This window comes from Heloderma suspectum, chromosome 4 (genome assembly GCF_057233095.1).
Source record: "Heloderma suspectum isolate Gila_16-S chromosome 4, 16-S_ref, whole genome shotgun sequence".
Lineage (NCBI taxonomy): Eukaryota > Metazoa > Chordata > Lepidosauria > Squamata > Helodermatidae > Heloderma > Heloderma suspectum.
Genome location: NC_139461.1, coordinates 38,939,188 through 38,964,885, shown reverse-complemented (window position 1 = coordinate 38,964,885; position 25,698 = coordinate 38,939,188). Strand labels below are relative to the sequence as shown.

At 42.9% G+C, this 25,698-nt stretch overlaps 1 protein-coding gene across 8 annotated transcripts in view; it reads right to left on the bottom strand.

Moving 5' to 3' along the window:
• Window positions 1-25,698, bottom strand: part of UBR5 (ubiquitin protein ligase E3 component n-recognin 5) — a 102,225-nt gene that overhangs the window by 9,796 nt on the left and 66,731 nt on the right. For 7 of the 8 annotated variants that reach the window (XM_084848985.1, XM_084848987.1, XM_084848986.1 and 4 more), the window contains 17 exons: window positions 24,935-25,192; window positions 24,399-24,667; window positions 22,973-23,184; window positions 22,541-22,771; window positions 20,941-21,014; window positions 19,265-19,437; window positions 17,999-18,112; window positions 16,882-17,099; window positions 15,030-15,150; window positions 14,851-14,949; window positions 13,992-14,235; window positions 12,971-13,085; window positions 12,495-12,639; window positions 10,825-10,955; window positions 6,621-6,681; window positions 5,762-5,937; window positions 4,652-4,736 (listed from right to left, as the gene is read on the bottom strand). In XM_084848985.1, coding sequence (XP_084705111.1) covers window positions 4,652-4,736; window positions 5,762-5,937; window positions 6,621-6,681; window positions 10,825-10,955; window positions 12,495-12,639; window positions 12,971-13,085; window positions 13,992-14,235; window positions 14,851-14,949; window positions 15,030-15,150; window positions 16,882-17,099; window positions 17,999-18,112; window positions 19,265-19,437; window positions 20,941-21,014; window positions 22,541-22,771; window positions 22,973-23,184; window positions 24,399-24,667; window positions 24,935-25,192 — 2,726 coding nt within the window. The remainder of the gene's footprint in view (window positions 1-4,651; window positions 4,737-5,761; window positions 5,938-6,620; window positions 6,682-10,824; window positions 10,956-12,494; window positions 12,640-12,970; window positions 13,086-13,991; window positions 14,236-14,850; window positions 14,950-15,029; window positions 15,151-16,881; window positions 17,100-17,998; window positions 18,113-19,264; window positions 19,438-20,940; window positions 21,015-22,540; window positions 22,772-22,972; window positions 23,185-24,398; window positions 24,668-24,934; window positions 25,193-25,698) is intronic. The other variant, XM_084848990.1, reaches the window with a different exon arrangement.

Here is a 25,698-nt window from a genome sequence, read left to right as displayed (position 1 = left end):
CTTGGATTCCTGCATTGAGCAGGGGGTTGGACTCGATGGCCTTGTAGGCCCCTTCCAACCCTACTATTCTATGATTCTATGAACCAGAAAACGCTCATTTCCAGAACAGGGCAGGTCAGCAGAGCTCACATAACGGAGTTCTGCCAATTTGTCTCAATCCAGAAATGAGCATTTCCACTCATTTGGGGGCTTGCTTTTTGAAGCACGAAATCCCTGTTGCGCAAGTGGTGGGTCCCACACATGCCACAGAATGGGCAGGAGCTCAGTGCCTGCCCGCCCACCCCCATTGGATACTATCCACTGTGTCCATACCAAGCAATTAATTAGGGATACAGATATATCTGAATCTTCTTGATGAAAGGAATACATTGCTCTGGTTCAGACACAATAATCCTGACCCCCCCCCCCCCGGCATGCTTGGCTTTGGTACTGACATTACGGCTTGTTAAAACTACAGTTTCTTGTTAGAGCCAAGTCAGAAAAACATGATTTAAACAAGCTGCAATATCAGGGAGTACAGAGGCACATGGCTTGTTCTCAGGCTGATTGTTACATCTGATCTGGGCGTTCAACTCAGTTCCAAATCATGCCAAACCATGGTTAAGGAAGGTTAATGATTATCTGGCATAATCTCTAAACTGGCAAACCGTGGTTTGTGATCAGCCAGCAAACCAGAAGAAGCAGCCATGGTTTGAAGTTGGTTTGCAAGTAGTGGCTGAATTCACAACTGACCAAAAGCAAGGCTTAGGGGATCAGAAATGGGGTGCAGGCTCCCCCCCCCCCCAGCTTTCCTTACCATTTCCTGTTGAATGTTAACCAGGTTTCCCAATTCAGGTATCATGGCAAACTATGGTTATAGCAAAACATCAAACTAAACGGCAATCCACGTGCATGGGAGGGGAGTAAAGGGTAAGCAAGCTCACATCTCATTTCCAAACCTCTAAACTGTTGTTTGGAAGAACTGTGGTTCAGCTCTGAACTGAGCCTATGTAGGAGCTTTTGATTTAGGAGCAATCTCCTAAAGACGTCACCTGGTGACTGGTTGTAAATGTGCACTATACTTACCCTGCCATATCTTGAACACACTTTATAAACAAAGGAAGAAAATGATTTGATGTAGTTTGAGTGAGAGAGAGAGAGAAAGAGAGAGAGAGAGAGAGAGAGAGAGAGTGAGTGTGTGTGTGTGTGTGTGTGTGTGTGTGTGTGTGTGTAATTATCCCGTTTGTCTTATAACAAAATTTAGCATTCTTTACCTTGGCTATTTCTAAAATTAGGGTCCAATTTGTAAAGGCAAATATTCTGTGATCAATCTGCGCACTTGTTTTGCAGTTTTAGGGCACGAGACACAGTTCTGACATCATATGCTGATGCACCCCTTTCTCCACAGTACCAGTTCAGACAGCTGAGCACACGCAAATCTGGAGCTAAACCTGTCATAGGCTGCTTGCTTTGTGATTAGTAAGAGCACCAGTGGTAAAACAGCAGCCCAGGGGCACACAAGATTCAGCTCCTAGGTCTGCCTTGAGTTGGCCAGTGTTTAGCTATGTACACTGGTGAGGAAGGAGAAAGTACATCAATGAAAGGATGAGAGTCGATCTTGCATATTACCTCACTATTTTGTATTATTTATTGATTGATTGATTGATTGACTGTATGACACATTTACATCACATTACAATACAAACATAGAGCATAATAAATATGAAATGTAAAATATAAAATACAGACAGGAAGATCACAAACTTATGTCTAGGTTACAGATATAGTTTTTTACTTCAGTTGTCACGGCCAGGAAATCAGCACAGTCTCCATTGTAGGCTCGATTTTGACACTCTGTCACTATATGTTGGATAGTTTGTTTTTCAGCCCCACAATCACAATTTGATGATGTTGTTTTGCCCCATTTATAAAGGGCATCTGCACATCTACCATGACCCGTGCGAATTCGGTTCAAGGTTGTCCATATCGCACGGGGCTGGTCAAATCCAGGTAGTTTTTCCAAAATGCAGGGCAAGCTTCGGCATTGTGGAGGGCAGTTTCCTATCCAATGTTGTTTCCATGCGTTGTGGATATTGAAATCATCTTCTAGAAGAGCTTTAGCGGTAGAAATGGCTGGATGTCTCGATCTTAACCTGTTTCGCTCCAAGTAGGTTACGTCATTTAATACTGGTAGCTGGAGATTGTCAATAATCTTCCAGTATTCTTGAAGAAGGGCGCTCTTTCATCTTGCATCCGGAGGTGGTATATGGCTCAAAACAGGCAGCCAGTAAGTGGGAGTAGATCGTATCGTCCCACTAAAAATACGCATTGACTCATGCAGTTGTGTATCGATCTTTCTCGTGTGCAGACTATTAAGCCACACTGGGGCACAATACTCTGCTGCTGAGTAAACCAGACTGAGTGCGGTCGTTCTCAGCGTATCCGCTGTTGAGCCCCAGCTTGTGCCGCATAGTCTGCATAGAATGTTATTTCTACTTCTCAGTTTGGCAGCAGTCTTCATCAAGTGTTCTTTATAGGAAAGGGTCCTATCCAGTGTAACCCCAAGATATTTGGGATGCATGTTGTGATTGAGCCGGTTTCCCTTAAATTGAACGCTGAGCTCTCTGCCTGCTGATCTATTACCAAGGTGGAAGCATGTTACTTCCATCTTTGTTGGATTGGGCTGTAACCTCCACTTACACAAGTATTTATCTAGTATGTCTAGATCAGAAGTGAGGACATCTTCAGTTGTCTCAAAAGGATTTATGTTGTGTGGCTATAGCCCAATCATCTGCGTAGCCAAACTTCGTCGACTCTGTGTGTGGTATGTCAGCTATGTATAGATTGAAATGGAGAGGTGCAAGAACCAAGCCTTGTAGTAGTCCGTTGTTTAAAATTTTCGGTATGCTAGTATCCTCTCCTAGAGTCACAGAGAAAGTTCTTCCAGCAAGCATATTATCAATAAGTCGGGTAGTTTTCCGGCATGAGGTTACTTTTATTAATTTATAAAGTAATCCGTGTCTCCACAATGTATCATATGCTGCACTTAAATCTATAAAAGCAACTGATGTTTGTTGCTTCGCCTGATATCCTGCTTCTATATAGGTTGTTCGTGAAAGCACTTGGTCAGCGCAGCTTTGTGTGGGGCGAAATCCAGCTTGTTCCACTGGAATTATCTGGAGTATCTTCTGGCTGATACTATTATGCAGAAGCCTTTCGAAAAGCTTATAGACAGTGCTTAGCAGAGCGAGTGGTCGATAGTTCTTTGGTTGGTCATTTGTTTTTCCCAGTTTGAGTATTTCAACGATTTTTGCTTCATCTTGTGTGGTATTATACCTGTTTCCATAATATCCGAAAAGAATTCTGCCAACCATCTTTTTGCATATTTTCCACAATGCAGGAGGGACTCAGGATGTATACCATCATGTCCAGGTGCCTTGCCAGCTTTTGTATCCTTGAGTGTGTTTGTAATTTCAAAGGGGGAAAAGGGGCATGAATATTCAGATTGTTCAGGACAAGTAGTTTTAAGAGCACTACGTTTTTGTCTAATTTGTCTTGTATGGACTTTGTCCCTTGTAGCTCTAGATGCAGACAATACATGCGCCACGATCTTATTGGCTGAAATGTGTGTCTTATCATTTATTTTCTTACTTCCCCCTAATTTCCATAGCAATGACCATGCTTCTCTACTAGACGTTTTAAAATTGACCGATTCAATGGTCTCCATCCATTTCTCTCGCCGTGCTATATCGAGGCTATGTAACAAGTCATCTGCAATATATCATGGCCTTCATTTTTTTAAAAAATTACTATTTTGTAAAGATTGCCTTACTCTAATTATGTTTAGAAGAGAAGGGTGTTATTCTATTTTGACCAGACTGATGCAGTTGTAACCATGTTTCCATGTACACTTTTATATATACACACTATATTATAATATCCCATGACTGGAGTAGCAGACAAACAAGGGCCGTCCCCAGATTTTAAAAAAAAAAGATTAATCAGATTTTCAGCTGATTACTGTACCAATTAAATTTCCATATTCATAAAACACTAATTAATTTTTTAACATATATTAGAGTTTCTCTAATATTAAAATTAATTGGTTAGCAGATATTGCTCTCTACTTGTTGAGAATGTACGAAGTGCCTTCCCAGTGTTGTGTGTTCCAGTTTCCATCACCTCCAGCTGCAGCTCTGACAGAGGGAGGAATCTACTGTGTAACTGCAGGGGCTTCTCAGGTGATCAATTTCCAGAGGAGATGAAAGCTCAGTGGCAATAGAGCCCAACTCTCTTGTACCTGTTCAGGCCCAATAAGTGGCAACAGGACTACAAACAGCATGAAAGAATTGCACTCTGTAGCCCCCTCAAGGATCCCTCCCGTTACCCAATGCGAAGATTGCCTGGAGGGAAGAAGCAGAGTGGGAATTCCACATGTTCAATGGAGTCTCCTCCTCCAGACACACCTCAAGTGGGAAATGCCTCATACATCAGGGAACTCTGGAGTGATTTTCCATTTTCTGATGGAAAGAGCACCAGGGCTGAGAGGAGGAAGAGGTGGTTTTAAAGGCAAGGCTGAACGACATAAGAGCGATGCCCATTTAATCAGGCCCCACATTTTAAATTGACCATCACAATTTTAATCAAAGAATTATGATGATGTAATATTTACCTTTCTGCCAAGAAGAACTTTAATTACATGTCGATTTAATGTAATGGGACAAAGTTCATTCTGTAGCAAGCACAACCCTAGTATTCTGAAAATCAGTAGAAATTTTAGTTAGTATTGTAAAAGTAAACTGCTGAAAACAAGTCAAACTAAGTATTAAAAACAAATGAGCGGTCAGTTATATTTTCAAAAATTAGTTGAAACCTATGAGCTGGTTCGCATGACACAACAACATAACCCACAGTGGGTTGTCAGCCTTGTTTTTTTCAGATCTGGTTCTCACATAATGAGAAGCCATCATGCATGAATTTCCCCACGGGGCTTCTTGTGGTGGCAGCCGCCATTTTGAATATTTGAGCCACAGTTGGGGTGCGCCATAGCTTGCTGTTATGTGTGAACCTGGGACGATGGCTTGTACCTGGCTTGCCAGAAAGGGCTGCAGAGGGCTGTAAGAGCAGCGAAAAACCTAGTCGCTCCTTGCAATCTCACCCTCTCTATTACATCTTGAAATGACACTAGTCAATTTGCTCCTCCACTTCTTCACCTCCCTATGACAGCGATAATTCCCCCACGCACACACCTTTGGGGAGATTTGTGAGTATTTAACATTATTTTTTCCTCCACCTTCGGGGACATTTGGGCATATTTAGCAAAAACCTTTGAGGAGACCTGCGCAAATTTGCTGAAGTGCAGTAACTACGCAAATCTCCCTGAAGGGGAAAAAAATAACGCTAACTATATGCAAATCTCCCCAAAGGTGAAAGAACAAATTCTACAAAATCAACTCTACTCAGCTAATACATACATTTGCACTCATTAGCAGAGGAGGCTGCGGAGGCTGTACTACAAAGGAATACATGCTGGGAAGACTAAGGTGGAAACAAGCCACGGCTAGCCACAGAACACCTGAGCATCTTTCAGGAATAACATGGGTTAACAAGCAAACAAACAACCCATTGTAACTTATTTTCAGGGTAGCTTATTGTGACTTGTAATTACAAAAGCTCATTATAAACATGATATTTAATTTCCAAATTCCAATCTTCTCCTTGTTATTTTTATATACATTCCAATATTTTTTTCTATGATATACAAATTTAGGACACATTTTACCTGCCAATATTTCTGAAACAGTTTAGTCTGGCTTCCGTGTTTTTGCCAGGCCTTGGTGTATAAAAACCGCGCTTTCCAGGCTGATAGAACAGTGGCGCATTATCATCACCATCATCTGTATCATCCAATTCCATATCTACAACACTGCGACTGGAACCATGCCGTTTTCTATTTTCCTTTGAAAGGAAGGAAGGAAGGAAGGAAGGAAGGAAGGAAGGAAGGAAGGAAGGAAGGGTTGGTTTACTGTTGCCCCATTAAGGACTGAAATTCTCTTCACTGTTATGCAGTGTATCAAAAGTAGACCAACTAAAAAAGTGAATTAAGCAAATGCAACAAACAATTTAGCAATAAGAGATGAAGCAGTTAAGCAATTGTTTCTAAAATGTAGACTTATACCATTAGTTCTACTTTTAAAAAAATTTAAAGCAAAGAATTTAAATTTATTTAAATAAATTTTAAATTTTAAATAAATGTTAATAGGTAATATTTCACCTCTGGGAATCTACCCAGAATTCAAGAAATGGAATTTAAGCTCGTGCACTCCCCATCTTCATCCTGAGTGAGAAATTAACAAATGAACTGAGATGATCTTGTAGGGAGTTGTCATGTGAGGGTCACTCAGAATCTCTTCTCCTTGGGCAGAATCCCAGAGACAAATTATCACCTGAAGAGGCCCACTGCCTGACAGCATGCAAGCAAGTCACTTTCTCGTCTAGCTATAGGATATGAGCTTTCAGAGTTAAGAGCATAAGAGCCATACTGGATCAGACTAAAACCCCAGGAAGTTCAACATATTTTTCTACACATAAGCATCTTTTGTGGTAAACGAATAAAGGCATTGTTAAAATGTATGTCTTACTTGTACTTTATCAGAAGAATCCAACAAACCAAGGTCTAGGATACTGTCAGCTCCATTTTCCCTTTGAGAAGAAGAAAAAAATCAGAGCTAAATACCATTCTAAAGAACTTGGGAAAATGCTCGTGCTAAAGGGGGAGGGGGGAGCTGGTGAAAAGCAATGCAAACACATCTGCCCCCTGGATGCACTGGGATCTCTATGAATCCAACCTATAGCATTATTTATCACATTTATATCATGTCTTTCTTCCATGGAGCTCAAGGCAGCATGCCTAGGATACCCACCTAGTCTCCCATCCAACAACTGACTGGATCAAGATCTGCTTAGTTGCAGCAAAGTTGCTACATCATGTGCCTTCAGACATTTCCTAGAACTTCAAGGCACTTCTACTGTTCTATTGCATAGGTGAAAAGTATTGGTTATGTCCTGTTGTCAAGGTGTACTGGGAAAAAGAAGTGCATGTGGAGCTGGGTTCTTTTGGGCTAAAACTGGCACTATGGTTCACAATGTAGCCATGATTGTATCTTCTGCTTTGAAACTAAGAGCAGAGGTGCTCTACTCTTATTTTGGCACAGATGTAAGATTGGACAGATTTATGTTGACTGGTAGGTCTTACTAAGCCATGTCTATCTGATAAGTAGCAAAGCAGAACTCTCAATAAAACTAGAATCAGCTCATAATTTTTTACTGAAAAGGGAACCTGTTATGGTAGCTGCTAATTAAAACTGAAACCATAAAAAAGTTGCAATGTATTTTGACCTTGTCATTAATCAAGTAAAGAGAGCTGATATTTAATTGGAATAGAAATGTTAAAACTGGCTAAGATAAAGATTACTTGGGATGAAAAGAAATAACTGTGGACAGAGAAATAAATACAAACAATTCTGAATGAAGGACAATTGTCCTTTTTGCAGACAGAGAGATGGAATTTTGCATGTATTTTTCCTTTGCTGAGGCTCTATAAACAGATCTTAATCTTTTAGATACAGCTCTTATTAACTTCATTTTTGTTGGTCTTCTAACTATTTATGTATAATTTATGGCTCTGCACCTGAAGCCTTCTTCTGATAATACACCTGCTTGTCATTTGTCCCAATTAAATGTGAAACAAGACATAAAGTGTCTTGACTCGAATATCAATCAGTACAGAACTAATTTTAATTGAGAGGGTGAAGTAAAAAACAAATTGCATTGCAGAAAACATTTCTAGGAGTATTTTTGGAGAAAAGCAAAAGGTATATATATCTGAGAGATAACAAAGGAGCGAGCTAGCCCTTTCACTTTCTCTCAGACACATCATTTTTTTCAGCCTGATGCTTTTGGGTCTTTGGCTATCTCTTCTCCTAAAGCACAGAACTGACTGTTAGGATTCTATTCTTCTATGTTTCTTCCTGCAGTGTTTTATTTATTTATTTATTTATTCATTTCATTTCTATACCGCCCAATAGCCGAAGCTCTCTGGGCAGTTCACAAAAATTAAAACCAAACAACACACAATCAAACAATTTAAAATATACAGAACATTAAAACCACAATATAACAATACAACCACAATAAAACCTAGCAGCAGTGCAGGAGTTTAAAATACAGATTTAAAACAGCAAAGCTAAAAATTTAGAAAGCTAAAATGCCTGGGAAAATAAAAAGGTCTTCACCTGGCGCCGAAAGGAGTACAATGTAGCCGCCAGGCGAACCTCACTAGGGAGCTCATTCCAGAGCCGGGGTGCCACAACAGAAAAAGCCCTCCTCCTAGTAGCCACCTGCCTCACTTTCTTTGGCAGGGGCTCACGGAGAAGGGCCGCTGATGATGATCTTAAGGTCCGGGCAGGCACATATGGGAGGAGGCGATCCTTCAGGTAACCTGGCCCCAAGCTGTTAAGGGCTTTGAATGTTAACACCAGCACTTTGAATCGGGCCCGGAAATGGACTGGCAGCCAGTGCAGCTGGAAAAGTACTGGCGTAATATGAGCCCGCTGGCCAGTCCCTGTTAACAATCTTGCTGCCCTATTTTGGACCAGCTGAAGTTTCCGGACCGTTTTCAAAGGCAGCCCCACGTATAACGCATTGCAGTAATCCAGACGAGAAGTTATCACAGCATGGATAACTGTAGCTAGGCTATCTCTGTCCAGATAAGGGCGTAGTTGGTATACCAGCCTAAGCTGATAAAAAGTGCTCCGTGCCACTGAGTTCACCTGTGCCTCAAGTGACAGTTCTGGATCCAAGAGCACCCCCAAACTACGAACCTGATCCTTTAGGGGGAGTGCAACCCCCTCCAGAACAGGTTGAATATCACCAAGCCGGGCAGACGAACCACCCACTAACAGTACCTCCGTCTTGTCTGGATTAAGTTTCAGTTTATTAGCCCTCATCCAGTCCATTACCATGCCCAGGCACTGGTTCAGAACAGCCACTGCCTCACCTGGGTTTGATGAGAAAGAGAGGTAGAGCTGGGTGTCCTCCGCATATTGATGGCACCTCAGCCCACACATCCGGATAACCTCCCCCAGCGGTTTCATGTAGATGTTAAACAGCATGGGAGATAAAATAGAGCCCTGTGGAACCCCATGGCACAATTGCCATGGCACAGAGCAATAATCCCCCAGCACCACCTTCTGGAATCGGCCATCCAAGTAGGAGCGGAACCACTGTAGTGCAGTGCCTCCAACTCCCAACCCAGACAACCTATCCAGAAGGATACCATGGTCGATGGTATCGAAAGCCGCTGAGAGGTCCAGGAGAATCAACAGGGTCGCACTCCCCCTGTCCCTCTCCTGGCAGAGGTCATCCCACAGGGCGACCAAGGCAGTTTCCGTTCCAAAACCAGGCCTGAAGCCCGATTGAAATGGATCTAGATCATCCGTTTCATTCAACAGTGCCTGGAGCTGTCCTACAACCACCCGCTCAAGCACCTTGCCCAGGAAGGGGATGTTGGCCACTGGCCTATAATTGTTAACATCCTCTGGGTCCAGGTTAGGCTTTTTCAGGAGTGGTCTAATTACTGCCTCTTTTAAAGCAGCAGGCACCACTCCCTCTCTCAAGGAGGAATTTACAACCTCCTGGACCCAGCCGGACAACCCCTCCTTGTTTGATTTAATAAGCCATGAAGGGCAAGGGTCAAGCACACAAGTGGTCGATCGGACTTGGCCAAGCACCTTGTCCGCATCCTCAGGCCTCAGTAACTGAAACTCATCCAATAAAACTGGACCAGACGGTGCTCTGAACGCCTCTACCAATGGAACTGCATTAATGGTGGTGTCCAATTCATGATGAATCTGAGCGACTTTATCCTCAAAGTGCCGCACAAACTTGTCACAGCGTGCTACCGAGGGTTCCACCGTTTCTCTCCCTGGCCCAGAATGTAACAGGCCGCGAACCACTCGGAAAAGCTCCGCTGGACGACAGATGCAATGCTGGTGGAAAAGAACTGCCTCTTTGCCACCCTCACCGCCACAGAGTAGGCTTGATAGTGGGCTCTTACCTGTGTTCAGTCAGACTCAGCACAAGTTTTCCTCCACCTGCGTTCTAGCCGTCTCCCCTCTTGCTTCATTGCCCTCAGCTCAGGTGTATACCAAGGAGCTGGCCGGGCTCTGCTCAGAGGGAGAGGGCGCTTGGGCGCGATCGTGTCAACCGCCCGAGTCATCTCTGCATTCCACAGAGCGACCTGGGCTTCGACAGGAGCACCAGCCATACCAGCAGGAAAATCCCCCAGAGCCCTCTGGAATCCATCGGAATCCATTAATCTCCGGGGGCGGACCATTTTAATAGGTCCCCCACCCTTGCAGAGGGGAAAGGCCGCCAGAAGTCTAAACCTCAGCAGGAAGTGATCTGACCATGACAAAGGGACAGATGTTAATTCCTCCACTTTCAGATCACCATCCCCCTGCCCAGTCGAGAAAACCAGATCAAGCGTGTGTCCTTTTATATGCGTTGGGCCGATGACATGTTGGGACAGTTTTAGTTTTACTGAAGCCTCTCTTTTCCTGGTGAAGAGTGGACTGCTTTCTTCCATGGATTATTTTCACACATTCCATTCATAGCTGACTAGACTTGTCTCCTATATCTCCTTTCTGATTTAGTTTACTTTTCCTTTTAGCAATACTAATTTTAAAAAGTTTTTGGATTTTAAGTCCTGAATCCTTAGCATAAACCTAAGTGGCATTTCTTTAAAGGTTATTCCCAGGGCGTTTAGCACTAATATTAAATTACCTTCCATGTGCAATAATGAGTTCCATGGCCTCATCCACTCTTGCTCGAAGGGAATCTTCACTAGCTAACAACAGAAGCAGCTGAGCAGGGGACAATTCTAACAGCATGCCTGTGATCTTGCTTGCAAATGCCTGAAAATAAAGAGAGTAGTACCTTATTTTTCCAATTTTTCCAGCCCTCTCCATCTGCTTGGTAATTATGAATTTAGGAAACCTTACCTGCCCTGCCCTGTTATTCATGCAAACTTTCTTGTGCTGGTTGGCTTCCCTATTTATTAAAATTATGGGTGGAGCACTTGCAGCTCATGGGCTGGATCTGGTCTGTGTAGCCTCTGGTTCCACCCTGCAGACTCCCCTTCTTTGCACTGCGTTTCCCCACCCCCAGCACAGGAATTATTCTTTTCTTTTTCTAAGCTCCCACTAGAGTTTTTTTCCAAGCCTAATGCCCACATGGAGGGACAATATCCCTCAAGATCAGAGCTGGGGCATGTCAGATGCTGGCCCATGGCTTCTTTTGTAGTCAAGCTGTTAAGCCCCCTTTCCAATCAATTACCTTTATTATGCAAACTATACCCAAACAGGCTTTGCCTCAGGCTACACACAGTATCCTCATGTAGCAGCTGACAACAAGCTTTCCTAGCATGCTGAGCATAATACAGAAGGTTTCAGGTAACTACCTGGTGTAAAGCACCATGAATGAGAGTTGCTACTGCTAGCTGCTACAGACCCCCTTTCTCAGCCTGAGGAGCCTACCAAGTCCCGCTCTCAAGAAGGGTCTTTCTACAGGGTTGCCTCCCTTGCTGCAAGTCTCTTGGGAGTGCCTCATGACCCTGCATTGCTCCTCCCTTTTCATCCGATTCTTGGGTCTCTTATTCCCACCCCCTCCTCCTCTTCATTAGGAGCCTGCATTCCCATGGGTTCAGGGGAGGGCCTGTCCTGGCCGTCATCCAGCTGACTGGACTTCACCTTCTCTGTCACTGGTATTCTCAGCAGGCCCCTGCTCTTGTAACCTTGATGCCCCAACAATTCCTTTCACCTCCCCCTCCCTGTCTGACTTGGAATCAGTTCCCATGTCTTCATGGGGCACTTCTGCAGAGGTGCTGGGCCCAATCCCTACAGGGAGGGATTCAATCCTCCCCCTCACACACACACACTGCAATCTCCATGAAGATCCCTCACACCTAGTCAATTAGGCACAACAGAAAAGCTTTCCATTGGCTCTAATGGAAGGCAAACCTAATGGTCACCAGTGGTGATGGGGGGAGGCACTGCGTATGTGTGCATGTATGTATGTGGGTATGTATGAATAGAGATGTGTATGTGTGTGAGAGACTATAGGGAGGCCCTGCCCACTGCTGTCATGTGATCCTCCGGTTAGCCATGAGGGAATACAGTCCTCAGAGTGAAAAAGGTTCTCTACCCATGATTTAAATAGATGAGGTAGCTCCATGTGAGTATCACAGCAGACCCCATATTAGGATCACAGCACATCCAGTATTCAAAACTGATGTAGTGAACAGATTACAAAATTGTATAGTAAAAAATAAGGCAAAGTCTGTGTAAATGCCCCCATATTTATCAGTTCAATACAGTGTATCAATACTTTAGTACTTGTTTTGAGAAACAAGAAAGATTTTCACCACAGTGGACAGATGAGTAGGCTAGGCTTACAGGTTGCATTGCTTGTACACGGGGATACAGCCTTTCACCCAGGGCCTGTCGATGGGCTGGAAGAGGATCCGGGTCATCGCTAGGATTCCCTTCTGATGCAGGTCGAAAAGGTCTGGTGTCAATGGAGAGCTGCCTTCTAAAGTCCCTTAAAAGAACAACACTTCATTAGAAATTGTCTTTGTTCTGCAAAAGGCTCAGCTAATGTGCACTGTGGGACTATATCCCAGGACCAAAGACTTGCTCTTCTGTTGCGTTAAAGTGATAGGAAGGCCATCCTCTCCTACCTTTTGTTTGTATCCTGATACAATGGCAGCTGCTTCCTAGTTATTTTTTTTAATTACCTTTGAGTCCTTGGTTCTGAGAAACATTTTAGAGAGATATATTCTGCCCTTCAGTAAAATTCTCAATGATAACTAGCAGTTTATTATTCCAAACACTCTTCTAATTAGAATTAAATTGCAAAGAAAACTACTTACCTATCCCTGTCTCTCCGAGAACCAGTTCGCAAGCCACTACTGTTTCTCCTCATTTCTCTTTCGCGCTCCCTTTCCCGATCTCTCTCTCCTCTGTTCCGTAATCTTTGCATCAGACCTGAAGGGACATACACACTTAGGACTTGTATACAGTTATAAATACCATGAAGGATCATGAAGCTGAGAGACTCAACACTGAGGGAGCAGAACACAAAATTAGGTTGGAACCACAGTTCCAAATTCAGAAGTTTTGATAATTGATATAATCAGACTTTTGCATCCAGTTTTATTACCCCACCACACATACACACTTTGAAAGTCTCAAGTCTTCAGTACTGACAACTTCAATATATTTGAGGAACAAAACAATAATGAACCCTATTTGTGAACGCTTCCTTGGCTCAAACCACTGGGCTCTTTTACACCACTGTAACAAAGCCCAAGTACATGTAACTGAAATAGAAAATCTATTCCTTTCCTTTTTCCCCCACCTCCATTTCCATTCCCTTTCTCTGTTGTCTCCCCTGTGTTGAATTCTAGATTGTAAACCCCCTGAAGACAGGGATATGTCCTCTTGGACTCTGTAACAATAAGTAATAAGAAAAGGATGAATTCTGGCAAGTTCTTCTTCCTGTTTTCCCCTTTCAGTGATCTCTTTACTACTGGCTGTGCCTAAATCTGCATTCCATTTTAGGATGTTCAACTCTCAATGTTTAGATAAAGAATTGATGGAGGATTCTGGTCTGCTATACTCAGGGTTGTGTGTATTTAGTGATCACATTAAGTGCACAAACTGGTATTGGGTGTAGAATTCAGCATCCTGAGATTCTCAATCTGACTGTTAAAAAGGCAGATGATTTCAAACCTGTATTAGCAGCTATAAAGGTGCTAGCCTTATAGCTGCTAATAAAGGTTTGAAATCATGTGGACAATGCAAAAGCTTGCATAATTTCTTGCCCCTCTCCCTGACTAACTGCTTAAGCCTTTAATGTTATGCAGAAAGCAATCATTATATGATACCTACTTGTATGAGTCCCCTTGTTGGCATTTTGAATACAGTCTAGATTTGGCAGTTTCTCGTTTGACAAAAAAGCTTGTGCAATAGCAGTATAAAAGCTTCGTGCTACACCACTTCCTTCGCCTGGTTCATCCTTAAATGTAACCTTTACTCTGTGAACAGCCATTGGAGTTGTAGCGCATCTGCGACCAAAATGATTGTTGAGCTGTCTCATAGTTTGCTGAATTAGAAGATCTCTATCCCGATCAACCTAGCAGACACATTAGAACAAGATCTTACGCTTACGAAGAAACAGCCATGCTAAACAATTATTTTATATGGTTACACTGGCACTCAAATTCCACCCAGCAACATCTCTTAGCTGTGGCCTGGAGACAATCATACTGAATGCTGATACAAGGTCCACCATAATCAGAATGGCCAACTGTCTGTGAGTTTTATCAACAGAAGACCATTTAACATCCTTGAAAATGTCACTTCTGCCTAACAGGAAGGCTGAAACATAGGCTGGAAGATCGTCTAGATGTTACTGGAGCCCAGATGATGCTGAAGCGGCATCATCACAATCCTTTAATTACACCCACTTAAAACCGGAGGTTTGAATCAGGATAATAGACAAACACTGCCACATCAAGGAAAGAGTATCAATGGCACAACTGTAAGCAGCTTATCAACCTGGTTAGGCTATTTTTCAGCCATCTTTCTGATGTCTGGGGAGTGTCCTGAAACACACATGATGATTGCTAGAACAGCATTTGATATCCTAAATTACTGAGATAAGTCATCGGAAAGCAAGCAATAGGATATTCCACCACAGTTAATCTTTTAAATTAAACTAAAATCAGAAAGATAACACTAAATTTACCTCTAGTGTTAAATCCCTAGATTGTTGGTTTCGCAGTTTTTCCATTTCTCGACGGAATTTTGATTCTTTTACTTCAAAGCCGCCTAATTCAGTCAAGATCTACAAAGAGAAGCTATGTATTAGTAAAAGAAAAAAGCCTACAACACCACCAAGCAGTCTTCAATTAAGAAAACACATACCGATCCAGGTTCTGCTCCTACATCTTCCATGAACACTCGGCCAAATAACTCTAGTGAAAGACGCCAACGTCCAAGCAGCATATCATGAGAAATAACCATTCCCATAAAACTACACTGTGGCCTGTAAGACAAAAAACAAAAACAAAAACCAACCAAGCATGTGGGGGGGATTGTTTTTACATACCAAACATGTTAATTTTAGAATCGTGTTTTGCTCAATAGGTGCCAGAGAATTCTATGTTCTAGCAAGAGGAGTCAAATGACAGTCTCTGCAGTCCCCATCAAGTATGATCTAAATCCAAGCACACTAACTAAATAGCAATGATAGTAATGTTCAAATAAATTTGACCCTTGCCACCACCAAACAGCAATGGTAATAACTCCAATGTTGATTGCCGAAACTGGACCAGAACCAAGTCGAAAAGTCTCCTGTTCAGAATTCAGCCACTCCCTTTCTCCTTCTCATTTGCCTCCAGCTGTGTTGCCCACTTCAAACAGTCAATCACAACAGCCTGCACTCTAAGCTATGCAGTAATAGGGACAAGGGAGGAAAAGTGACTGACCATGAATGGAGACAGGAAAGAGAATAAACTAGGGGCGGGAAATGTTTATGTCAAGGGCCACAGTCCCTCAGGGTAATCTCTTTGGGGTCACATATCAGTGATGGGCAGGGACAGCTGCCACCCCACCTCTTACATACACACCCACACATCTTCTCTCTCTCTCTCTCTCTCACACACACACACACACACACACACCACTCTCCAACTCAACATCTGTCCGCTTGGACCTTTTTCTCCACATTCAGCGCACACACACACCCTGCCAAGCCAATCTGGACTTCACTGATGCTGGGAGTTTGGGGGGCTTGTTTCTGCTGCTGCTGCCCTCCTCTCTCTCTCTCTCTCTCTCTCTCTCTCTCTCACTCACACACACACACACACACACACACACACTCTCTCTCTCTCTCTCTCTCTCTCTCTCTCTCTCTCTCTCACTCATCCAGTCAGGCCTCTCTATGCCTGCCAGACAGCGGGAGCTCTAACTGCCCAGCGGGCACAGCAAGAAGGAGAGCTGAACGCAATCATCTTATAGGCCCCTTCCAACCCTACTATTTATTTATTTATTTATTGCATTTCTATCCCGCCTTTTTTTCCTCCAAGGAACTCAAGGTGGCGTACATAATCCTCCTCCTCCTCCATTTTATCCTCACAACAACAACCCTGTGAGGTGGGTTGGGCTGAGAGTCTGTGACTGGCCCAAAGTCACCCAGTGAGCTTCCATGGCCGAGTGGGGACTAGAACCCGGATCTCCCGACTCCCAGTCCAGCACTCTAGCCGCTACACCATGCTGGCTCCTATTCTATAAGCCTCCACTAACCCCTACAGCTGAGCACCACTGGAGTGGCAAGGGAGACCCAATGGCAGCAGTACCCAATTGATTACTACAGGAGCTACCACCTCTTCCATCTCCATTTCTTCACCTCCTCCCGGAAGTTGGGTGAGCAATCACTGAGCAAGAGAGCAACCAGAGTTAAGAGTGAGCAATTGCCAAGCAAACTCCTAGGAAAAAGAATTTCCCCACACTGTCTTAAGCCACCTCCTTCACTGGCTGCCTGGGAGAAAAGGACATGGCCACACACCCTCCTCCCCCACTGGCCACAATGGATAGAAATTGCAGGAAAAGCTAGGAGAAAGAAAAATGTGGCAGCAAGTTGCAGCCTGCCCCAGAAAGTGGAAAAAAGGTATAGCAGAATCTGATGACACTATGGGCCACATATAATCATGCCAATGACTGCATGTGGCCCTTGAGTTGCCTAGAATAAACTGTCCTTCCATAAATAATGCGGTACCTGAAGGATGTTAAAGGTGGACCTTCACTTTCAGTCAGCCCAATCTCTGCCAGTAAACTGCTTTTCAACTGTGCTGCAAGATCATGAGCTGATGGGCCTGGCTTTGAACCCTCTGATTCTTCTGAAGGCACATTTTGTTCTTCTTCCTTCTTCTGCCGATTCTGCATGCTCATAACATTTTTTAAATTGGCTGCATAAGACATTTTTGTTGGAAGAACCTAAAGGAAGATGCAATTAAAGTGCTTTGTAAATAATGATAGCAAGATATTTTCAAGGTAACAGTTCTAGACACATGTGCAATACAATACTGTAGAATCCCAAATCCTAGAACAAGCTGGGCTAGAATTTTTAGATTAAGGGCACAATCCTATGCATGTTTAGACAAAAAAAGTCGTACAACTCCAAGCATGGCTGGCTGGAGAGATGCTAGGAGTTGTAGGACTTCTTTCTGTCTAAACATGCATAGGACTCCACCCTAAGCTGATGAGTCCCAAAGAAATCCATGGGGCCAAGTAGCATTTTTGCCGATAGCTGTTTTCACTTAAAAGAAGCACACATTTAAATGGAGAATGTGATTAACTTCAGCAAAGTATTCCAACAGAAGTAAGAGCACTCCAAAATGGCAATTTGGAATCTGCCAGATACAATGTTCTGTTAGGGCAAGGTTTTCCTTCTGATATTATCCAATTAGCATATGGATTTAATTTTGCACACATACAGGTAACTCTGAATGCATGGAAATAAAAACATTAATATATGTTCAGAACCAGTACCCATTAAAAAAAAATCTAAGCATTTTTAACCACTTTGATGTATTCCCTACCGAAGTACAGAACCCGCAGAGTATTTGCCTGCTCACTAGGAGCAGGCAGCGATTGCATATGGGTAAAAGCTCTTTCTTAGATGCTGCAATGACCTTTCCAGGGTCCAGAATCAATAGCATAGTGATCTTCTGGTCCTTTAAGCAAGGGCAGGAAAGGTATTTAGTGGTGGATAGAGAAAGACACACATGTGGTTACTTGTTCTCCTTTTTGGGAGAATAAGAGTGTCAAGGGAAGAGGGAAGGACAGAAAATGAAGGTTATAAATTTATAACATATATCACAATAAGTTTATACCTCAAGACAGTTTCTATCCACGGTCACTTCCATTAAACACTTTCCACTATTGGCAGATGATGAATACAGACCCTGACTTGGCCGACCAAACAGATCTTCTTTTCTAGCATTTGGCTGAAAAAGAACAATTATCCAGGAGTAAATATGCTTGAGTTATCACTGATGCAGATGTGAGCATTGCTGATCACTTAACGATGTGGGCTCCCTATATATCTGAATGATCCTCAGCAACAAAGGTAACAAATTAATTCAGAGGTGAAACACACAACAGGACCCACGTTTCCGTCAGCTATAACCAGAGGAAAGAGCAACACATACACCTTCATCTGGCCAAGAACTTGGAACAATCTGGAATGGGAATTTGCTTCAAATTAAGATGACCCAATTATTCCACCAAATGCCACTAGAAAATTATTTATCTGGGAAGAAGAGTCTCAAGTCCCCTACATACAGGTGAACTATTATTAAGCATGGATGACAGCCAAGATTCATCATCTTTGCATGTTGGCTTTGTAAGGAGAGCACTATAACAAGTACACTTAATTAGAAGATCTTTCGAAGAGTAAGATGCCAAAGAAAGAGGAGCAGCTACTGTCTGTGTCAACTCCCCCTGTGCATCTGAGTAAATTAGCTACCTATCTAGGAACAACATTCACTCAAGACTATTCCAGTTTGGTTATGGAATACTTTAGATTCCAATGAGGAATAGAATCACTGTAAAGCACTGCCCCCAACTCCCACCCCATGCAGCCAATCCAGAAGGATACCATGGTCAATGGTATTAAAAGCCACCAAGAGCTCCCCCATCTCTCTCAGCAAAGTTCATCCCAAGGCAGTTTCTGTCCCAAAGCTGGGCCTAAAACCAGAATGAAATGGATCTAGAAAATCAGCTTCATCCAAGAACTGACTACTGCATGCTCGAGCACCTTGCCAAAGAAGGGGATGTTAGGAACCAGCCTATAGTTGTTGTCCACTTCTGGGTCCAGGTTCATTGTACTTGGGTAGTTAGTTTTCTTTGTATTAGGGAAAAAATAACAAACATCTGTCTGTTACTGTTTGGAAATTGGACTGGTATTCCATGCCTCAAAAAGAATAATGTTGAAATACTGGATATGGGACTGAATTCTCCAATGCCTATACTGGCAACAGAGTTGGATGTTTTATGTAACACCATCTCCTCCAGAACCCTTAACCACAGTTAAGAGATCAGCAGCATGATGTATACCTTACAAATCAAGCAATTTAAGCTCTCTTGGTTAATGTTACCTGCAACAAATGTGGCTGATCTGCCAGGGGAATGGCCTCTGCTAGAGGAACTTCAAAGGGATTGGGCGGAATACAGCCAAGGAATGTCATAGAATCCGACCGTCGGAAGAATGGATGATTTTGGCCTGTTTCAGCTGGGAGGGAATCATCATCTTTGTCATTAAGTGTAGCACCTGGAAAGCAGAAACGTCGGGGGGGGGGGGGAATATAAACTAATAATCAAAAAGCAGTAAGAAGTGGAATAATTAACAATATTTTGCCCAAGAAAACTGGGAAAGTGTTCTGGACAAAATTAACAGTTAAGCTGTATCCAGGTCATCACAGTTACTTTGTAACACTCTGTATAAGATTTCAGGGTTTTTTTCCCCCTAGTATGTAATATTTACCTTCCTATCAAATACATTTAGGTAGGGGTGCAACAGCTTCCTAAGCCTTAAGAGTAACAACTGAGCACTTTACCCTTTTTATTAGTGGAGTATGAGGATTTTTTTTTATAAGAAGAGAAGATTAAGAGGTTTTTTCCTCTTCCCTCTCCACTCCTTTTTCCTTCTGTGTTGTGTCTTTTTAAATTGGAAGTTTGTGGGCAGGGACTATCTTGTTTTTATTGATTGTATGTAAGCTGCACCAGGAGCTTTTCTGGCTGAGGAGCAGGATAAAATGTTAAATAAATAAAGTGTACATATTTGTATTATGTTCCACATTGCCAACATTTGATATTCAGAAGACTGCAGGGTTGTCACTTAACCAAAAACATAAGGTGGACAGCTCCTGTGCCCTTAACAGCAGCCTGTTGAGGAGGCTGCTACAGGTCCACCTCACTATGCTTTGCAAACCAAAATTTTGTTAAAGGAGGATGACAGGGAGCAAGTGGAGAGGGTCAGCAAGGAGTTCATCCAGCTGTACTAACATTATGAATTCTACAAGAACTCTTGGAAAAACCAAGCTGATTTACAGGGTGACTGAGGGCAAGGTGGAAAGCTCACCCATTACTACCATAAATCCAGATACCTGGAAGCTGGCCGTAGTTACACAGTGGTTACAGTGATACTCTGTACATACTGAAAGGTGTTCCATATAGTGTGTATGCCTCATGCATTCCAGGATTGAACCCTGGCACTAAAAAAAAAGTCTAGTGCTGATCCCTGAAACATCACCTAGGGCTTCATTTTGTCAATTACATTGTGCCTCTATGATAATCCAAGAATGTCAACTGCGTGTAAACTAATGCTGTAACAAGATTCCCCCAATCCCTACAGTATGTATTAACTGATTGTTATTTTATGATGTTGTATGAATATGTTGCGAAGAGAAAACTCCCTGGAAAAGACCCTGATGCTGGGAAAGACTGAAGGCAAAAGGAGAAGGGGACGGCAGAGGATGAGATGGCTAGATAGCATCACGGATGCAATGAATATGAACTTGAGCACGCTCCGGGAGAGAGCGCAGGACAGGAAGGCCTGGCGTGCTATGGTCCATGGGGTCACGAAGAGTCGGACACGACTGAACGACTCAACAACAACAACAATGAATATGTTAGATGGAAAGCTACTTAAAATATTTTTTTAAAAAATGAGCAAAGAATTCCAGGAGTTTTTTAATCCCAAGATTCAAAGGTTAGTGGGGTATAATTAAGTCTTCATCCAGCTCCCTACCTCCCCAAAGTATACAAAACTAACTTTGATTTGTGTCATCATCATTTTCGTGTTCTGAATCCTCGTTGTCAAGACCAAGTTCCAAGAGTTCCCGAGTCCTTAAAGAAGCAAGATGTCAGATCATTTTAGATATACAACACAGCAAAAAAAATTTTTTAATACAAATTTACAAGCCAAACAATCATAGTCTAAATCTAATCAGCAGATACAATATAAATATATGTAAATGTCAAATGACAATTTCAGTTCAGTAATGCCTAAATGCCTATTTAAAGCCATCTCCATTCCATAAAACAATAAAATGGGGAGAGGCTACAATGGCTTCTTTTATCCCTGCGATCATGCAAACCTGTCCATTAAATAATGTTAATACCATTATACAATGTGAGGTAGTATTAATAATCCTAAATATAAATATTTCTCAATATCCATGTATGTCTTTTAAAAGGTTAGAAATAGCATCTTGAACTGGGCTCAGTGTAATTGTTTTAAAAGTGGAAAAATGTATTCAGTGGCTCATGCCTCTCATTAAGTGAGAAGCCACATTCTGCACCAGTTTAAGTTTCATCTTTAAGGGGAGTCCCCCACACGGGACATATGAGTAAACTATGATGCTACCATGGAATCAATGACAGCAGTCAAGGCGCCATCTTTCAGCAGCAGGCATATCTGGCGAACTAACCAAAGCTGATAAAAGCTACTGTGGGCATCCAGGAGTAATGTTGGCTCCAGCAGTATCCCCTGACTATGAAACTACCCCTTCAAAGAATATGCCCCAGTCCAGGGCAGGCATTTCTCCTTCTAACTGAGTCTCCTGCCATCATCTTGTCTGGATTAAGCTTAGATTTGTTCACCCTCATCCAGGCTATCACGAATCTCAGACATTCAGTCAGGCAAGACACCACCAGACCAGGATCCAAGTGAAAATGAGGAAGAGAGACTGGTGTCATCAGCATACTGATGACACCACTCCCCATAACTCCAAACAATCTCACCCAATGGCTTCACACAGATGTTAAAAAGCATGGGAGAGAAAAAAAGAACCTTGAGAAACCCCTATGGCACAAATTCCACGCAGTGGAACAATAGTCTCCCAGTATCACCTTCTGGGACATATGATCCAGGAAGGAGTGGAATCATGGGAATGCAGTGCTCTATACAGAACTCAGAAAGGTGCTCCAGAATGAAACAGTGATCAATCGTATTAAAGGCCACATTTGCCACCCTCCATACCACCAATATTTCTCTGCCAGTCTATGTCATCTAACCAGGCAACCATAGTAGTTTGATGAAACTAAGACTGAAGTGCTCTACCTCTCACAAGCAAATCCTATTATTGTTTTTAAAACTTTGAGGTACTTTCTGAAAGGCAAATAAAGCAAACATAATCATGTAATCTATTCTCATAACCAGTATAGGCTGAATTCCAGGTTTCATAATACTTTATTACCAAAAATGCACCATCTTCCCAACAACTTCAGCTATGAACATATGCAGATTTAGTGCATACTACAACTTACTGATGCACCTCAACACATGTTTTTAATGTTATGAATATCAGGGGAAATAAACACCCCCTGCTGCACATCTGGCTAGGTTTCCTCTATGTAACTGGCTTCTATACCTTTTCCGTTCCAGCTGAGGTGTATCCAAGGTTGTCTGTTGGTTCATTGCTTTAATCCAATAAATAAGAGCTTGAAAAACATATGCTACATGTTTCAAAGAGCAGACATCCAAAACTGGCAGAACATCAGAATGTTCATCGTTGTGAGAACGCATCAAGGAGAGGGCATAGTTTAAGAAGTCCCCCCTTGCAGACATCATTCCCTGACGAGCACTGAGCAGTGTAGCACGCCTGTAATTATAAAGAACAAAACACACCACAAATGCTGGGCCATAGAAATGCATGGCTTGAACAAGGGGGTTCAACCCCCTGGCCTGCATATAGCAGTACTAAGAGAAACAGTTATATTCCAAAGCATGGATTTCTTCACTGAATTGTTGGCTTGGAATTACTACTGGGCAGAGGGGGAGATCTTCTATACTCTTAACATACCTTCTACCCTCCAAAGTTCTTAAGCTGGCTTCCTCACGCGCTGTCATCCTCTCCCTCCTGGTTGAGTTCTGTGATGCATGAAGTGGGTGGTTTGGGTGTCCAGGATCTCCAGCAGAGGCAAGTGCAGAACCGTAACGGAGCTGAGCTTCAGTGGAGTCCATAATGCTCACCATCCAATTCCAAGTGGGGATAAGTTTTTCCTCAACATAGTTCTAAATAAAGCATGATTATTATTCATCCATTATCTTGTATATGTATACACACACACACGTTCAATTTAATGTCATAAAAATTCTGATTAATTCTAATCTCTATTTTTATGTTTCTGAAAGCACTTTATGGCCATACTCCTCAGATCATACAAAATATGCACTTTATTCACAGATTCCCCTCTATCACAGTTCTGATTCATAGACTGCCATTTTAATTTCCTGTCCACCTGTTTTAGCCTCTGGATGAAAGCAGTAATTTCCTTTCCTGGTGATCAATACAGGTTGCAGTGGCAAGAGAAGTGAGGAACCTCTGGACCATGGCCCAAATCTGAACCATGGCACCATCCCAAAACCACGATCCCTTTAGCCATCTTGGACAGATGCTGCAGGAAGAATTCCTGCTGTGCCCAGCAGTTTCATCCTTTGGAGAGCGACAGGGAATAGCAGGGAAGTAAAGGGAGACAAGTGGCAGCAAGCGCTCAGCAAACCTCCTGCTGTCCCACAGTTGGAGAGTGGCCAATCTTGAGGCTTAAGGCTTCCAAGATAGTTTTGAAAATGTGCAGACAATTGCTGGTAGAGTTTCGGCACTGGAGGGTGGGGAAGGGAGAGGGGTTAGGACAGACTGACCAAGGTTTTCAGGAGTTAAGGAGCAAAGCTTCGGTGCAGGGTATACTACTTCTGCCCATAGTTACCAAAAGTAGTTAAAGGCGCTCTAGCCACTGCACTCTTGGTCATGCCTCCCTGGCAGCATCTCTGTCTCTCTTTGGGGAAAGACAGACAGACACCGGATACACGTTGTGTCCTGCCAGCCTGTCTCTGGTCTCTCTTGTTCTCCTCACTTTTGCAGAGGAGAACGGAACAGATAGAGACTGGAGGTAGGCCTGCATGGGTGTGAAGGCAGATGACTAGGCAGATGACTGGGCAGTTGCATGGATGAGTACGCCCTGCTCACTTTTGGTTCTGGCCCTGCCTAGCCTTGGGCAAAAAAGTGCCTCAACAACTACATCTGTCCTGCCTAGGACTCCTGGCAAGTAGAGCTTCTCAGCTGCTGCACAGGAAAGAACTTCCATCCATTTGATCAGACAAAATCAAGTGCTTAACAGAGTAAACAGGAAAGAAGCAAAGCCAGTGGAAAACTGGGCGGTAGGCAGGCAGAACTGTGTTTAAAAATGGTCCAATTTGAACACAGAGATCAGATATTTTGTGCATCCTACCTGCAAATTCACTGCATCTTGGTATGTCAGCTTCACTGCAGCTGGGATCTGCGAGTACACCAGGTGATTGTACTTGGGAATCAGGCCCATCAGGTCAGATATCTGCCGGATCACGATGCTGTACGCCCTTGCCAAACTGCTCGCTGACGTCAGATAGCTGCTAGCGTTGCTGGCCTCTAGAGCTGCAGCTGCTGCTGCTGCGCTTGTGCTGATGGTGCCGCTCCGGCGCAGGTTTGATGGATCAATGTATATTAAGCCTGCTGAACTTGCTAAAGGGAGTAAGAAAAAGGCACGCGGGGTCAACGGATAAACAGAAGTGAGTTCTAGTATTTATCCCAAAGCAGATACCAATATTCAATCCTATTTGGTCTATAGATGGCATTTAAAAACAAATACCACACAACAGCTTGTGGGCAACACGGTCAGGTTCACATAAATTGCTTGCACATTTCCATCCCCTTTGACAAAACACATCAGTTCATTAGCTAAGACATCAGAAAAAGACATCAATGTACGAACGTTCTCTTTTAAAGTACCTGCTGGAGCAGAGGTACTGGATGGTGCAGTGCTAGTAGTCCTCTGATTCTGGGTGTTCCGTACAGCCCACTGCATTGAGCGGGGTGCCTGGGCGGCACCATTGGCATGAGAGCTGCTTGTTGTTCGCTCCAGAGGCTCATCTAACATGAAGGTCTCTTGTTCTATATCATCACTCTGACTGCTGCTGCTATCTGAATCGCTAGTGTCATTCGACTGAGAGTCGTCCTCAGAAAAAAATGCTGGAACACTGCTAGCACCTATGGAAAATCACATGCTGTAAGGTTCACCGCTTCCATTCTTCCAGAAACAAATCTATTCGGGGCAATTCAGTGACTGTATAAACTGAAGCAGTTTCACCAACTTCAGTGGGATTATAGTTTTGTTTAGTGAATTAAAAATCCACACTTTCACAGTATACCATGACACGCAGTTCTTATATATTAAGAAAAACTTCAAAAAAACAAATCTTTCTCAACCTAGTTATTTCCCGTATTTTTAACATCTTTTAAGAAATGATAGAATTGCAGGTGAAACTACACATCTTCTAGGTTACATGCATGTCATTCTCACTATTTATTTGAAAATAAATTTCTGTTTTGCTTTTATACTATAAAAAAGTCCTCAAAGCTTCTTACAAAGCAGGCAGCATGTTGATCTTGAAAGTCTACCGCCTTGAAACTCTTTGAGACTAGAGCGACCCTTATTCAGATTTTTTCAAATGAAGGAGTGGCACCCAAATTTAATGACATCAAAATGAAGCTGA